At 39.2% G+C, this 3009-nt stretch overlaps 1 protein-coding gene across 1 annotated transcript in view; it reads right to left on the minus strand.

Annotated features, from left to right (window-relative positions):
* Nucleotides 1-2090: 2090 nt before the first annotated feature.
* LOC107301297 (mas-related G-protein coupled receptor member H-like) overlaps nucleotides 2091-3009 on the minus strand; it is a 9714-nt gene continuing 8795 nt past the window's right edge. Inside the window, exon 2 of the mRNA XM_015830542.1 lies at nucleotides 2091-2994. Coding sequence (XP_015686028.1) covers nucleotides 2091-2994 — 904 coding nt within the window. The remainder of the gene's footprint in view (nucleotides 2995-3009) is intronic.

Below are 3009 nucleotides of genomic sequence, written 5' to 3' on the forward strand. Positions count from 1 at the left end.
GCAAAATAATAACAAGCTATGAATGTAGAACCTAGGCAACCAGAAAGAAAAGGGAGATCATTTTTTTTAGTTTCAGTTGGACTAGTTCCATCTTCTGAGAAGTTTTATGATGAACATCTGCCCACAAACCTGACACCTTCATGCTAAACATGATACAACTTTCTTTCTTTATAGTCTTCCTACACTCTGGTTCACGCAGACCAAAGTACTTATTTAAGGTTATGGATTTATTTCAACATAAGAGGAAACCTGCCTGTTTGGGATGAAAATAATTCTTCATTCCTGACCAGCTCATGAATCCTTACCTGGCCTGGTCAGCCTCTTCTCAAAAATTTCTATTTTTCCCCAAGGAATCTGTGCTGATTCTCTGCACAGCAGGCCTCAGGGGTAGCATTTCCTTTTTTGCAATGTAAATCATGTTTTTATGCTTATTAATAATGTAACTGACCCGTCACTCTTTCCTGTATCTAATGTCCTATTCTCATCAATCCATTTCCCACACAATGCAGGGAGTCACAAATAGTCCACAATTAATCCGTGTAATGACTTGCCTCCAGAAGCTGTGGGTACATTAATACTGGAGGTTTTTAAGAAAAACCTTGTGAACTCAAAGCTTCCTCCTTCCGTTATGTATTCAAGATGGACAGTGAATAATGTGTATATGTTACTTATATGTAAGGGTGTAGGTCTATACATGTGTTGTATATAGTATGTTTTAAATGTGCGTTATGTATGTGTACACCTTGAGAAGAAGCAACTAAATTTCATTTTTAATATGTGCCATTGTGCCCACAGGAAAAAATGACAATAAAGGTTATCTAATCTAATCAACTGGGCCACCATTTGTCTGAAAAAATATAGGGTTTCCTGTATGAGCAGGGGGCTGGACTAGAAGATCTCCAAGATTCCTTCTGACTCCATTATTCTGTTCTTCATAAGAAGGTACAATATCACTCAGGTGAAGGGAACAATTATAATTTAGCAGTTCACAAACTGTGTGTGTACATTTGAGGTTTGATGGCTAATAACACCACCTTTTTTGGGAATAGTACCATAAAATTATATATCAATGGAAAGATAATTTAATCAAGAATGTAATGCAACATAGTTTGTTCAATTATCTTTCCTTTATTCTAGGAAAAGTTATAGGCAAATAACCAGAAAAAGGAAGCACAACTTGCTCAGGTTGATCTCAGGTAGCTTTCCTTCACCTGATTGTAGCCAATGAGCATGAGTGTTTAGAGAGACGATCGGGTGTCACCTTGTTTTGGAAATGAGCCAATCAGATCACAGTAGGATTCAGTTATAGATGTCATGTATTGAAGCTGAGAGGAGGACATTTGTCAGTGTGTCATGTGATCGCTATCAAGTTGATTGGGGTTTTTTGTGTTCTTTCATTTAGTGAGCTTGTAAAATGAAATAACATTAAAGTAATGGTGCAAAGAGTTGACTGGTCACCCAGAAAGCGATGTAAAATAGTATTATTCAGTGAACAAGGCTAACAGTTATAAAGAAATTAGAAGAAAAAATGATGGAACCCTAACCAAAGGTGGCATTTCTACTGTACACTTTTCCCAAAAGGTGTCCACAATTTTGGCCACTACTGTAGGACATGATCCCCATTTTCAACCTTTCCTGCTGGTTTGCCCAGAGAGTCAGTGGGGAAGCTGGCAGGAAAGGCCACAATTTGCTGGGATAAGTTTCTCCCGCCCATGCACTCTCCCCCAGCCCATCTGCACTTTTGCATCCAAATTACTTGGATATCCCTGCACATCTTCCTTGACCCTCCTTCACACGTTCATACAAAGCCCAGTCTCCTGTTGCTGTTTGCCATTTGCTCACCTTCCCCCTTATGCTCCTCCCCTCCTCACCCGACATCAGCCACTTTCTCATCTGAGTGGCTACTTCCCCAGTGACTTCGGTTACGGAAGCCAGCAGGATGTTGGCTTAAGTTGGCTTAATCTAATGACTGCGGGATTGTGTAAATGGCACACTTTGGAGGGAAAACTCTTGCTTCCCACATTTCCCCCCAATCTTCAAGATGAACTCTGATATCATTCTTTTGGAGGCCCAGAAAACCTATTCATACTTTATTTCTGAAACAAGAAATACAATTTTGTACTCATAAGAGAGATCCAGGATTTTGAAATTTCGCATTTGCGGAGGGTTATGAAATTGTTTGTAAATTTTAATCTGGTTTCAGGAGCTTCGTCTTCTCTGAAGACTCTTTGAAAAATGACCTTGATGCTCTCCCTGGACTGAGCTCTTTTCTTTCTCCCCACCAGAAAATAAATCACTGGGTTAACGCTGCTATTTAGAGAAGCACTTGGACTTAAGTAGAAATCCAGTTCATTAGCATCAAATAAATTCTCCGTCTTAAGAAAATGAGTAATGAACACGTAGATGTATATTGGAAGATTAAGAATAAGGAAACAGAGAAGAGTAATTAGGATCATCACTAAATGTCTTCCACGTTTCATCTGTTTGGATTTAAGGCATATTTTGATGAATAGGATCACAGTAGAGGTTGTGATCAGAGGAAGGCAAAGCACAGCAGTCACAACCAAATGGAGATTCCAAAACAAATATTGCATAATGTAATGAATTCCCATCAGGAGGGAAGAGAAGATCCAGAGGAAGACGCAGACAGCAGGGGACAAATATTTTGGCCGGGAACAGCGATGCCAGATTGGGAAGAGGACAGCCACACACCGGTCAATGCTGATGGCCGTCAGAAGAAATAGACCGTTGATATATGTGACATCGGAGAGAGAAAAGAAGATTTTCTGGAGAATTCTTGACTGTAGAACATGTATAAAATCGTCAATGCAATATACAGTCATAAGTATGAGAAATCCAAAGTCGGCAATAGCTAAATTAAGAATCAATACTGTGAAAGGGTTTCTCTTCATTTGGAAGCCAAGCAGCCAAATAACAATTCCATTTAATGGGACTCCAATAGAGCAGATGATCAATAAGATAGAGAAAATGATACTTTCAACATAGTCG

This window comes from Protobothrops mucrosquamatus, unplaced genomic scaffold (assembly GCF_001527695.2).
Source record: "Protobothrops mucrosquamatus isolate PMUCROS unplaced genomic scaffold, P.Mucros_1.0 scaffold11312, whole genome shotgun sequence".
NCBI classification, from domain to species: domain Eukaryota; kingdom Metazoa; phylum Chordata; class Lepidosauria; order Squamata; family Viperidae; genus Protobothrops; species Protobothrops mucrosquamatus.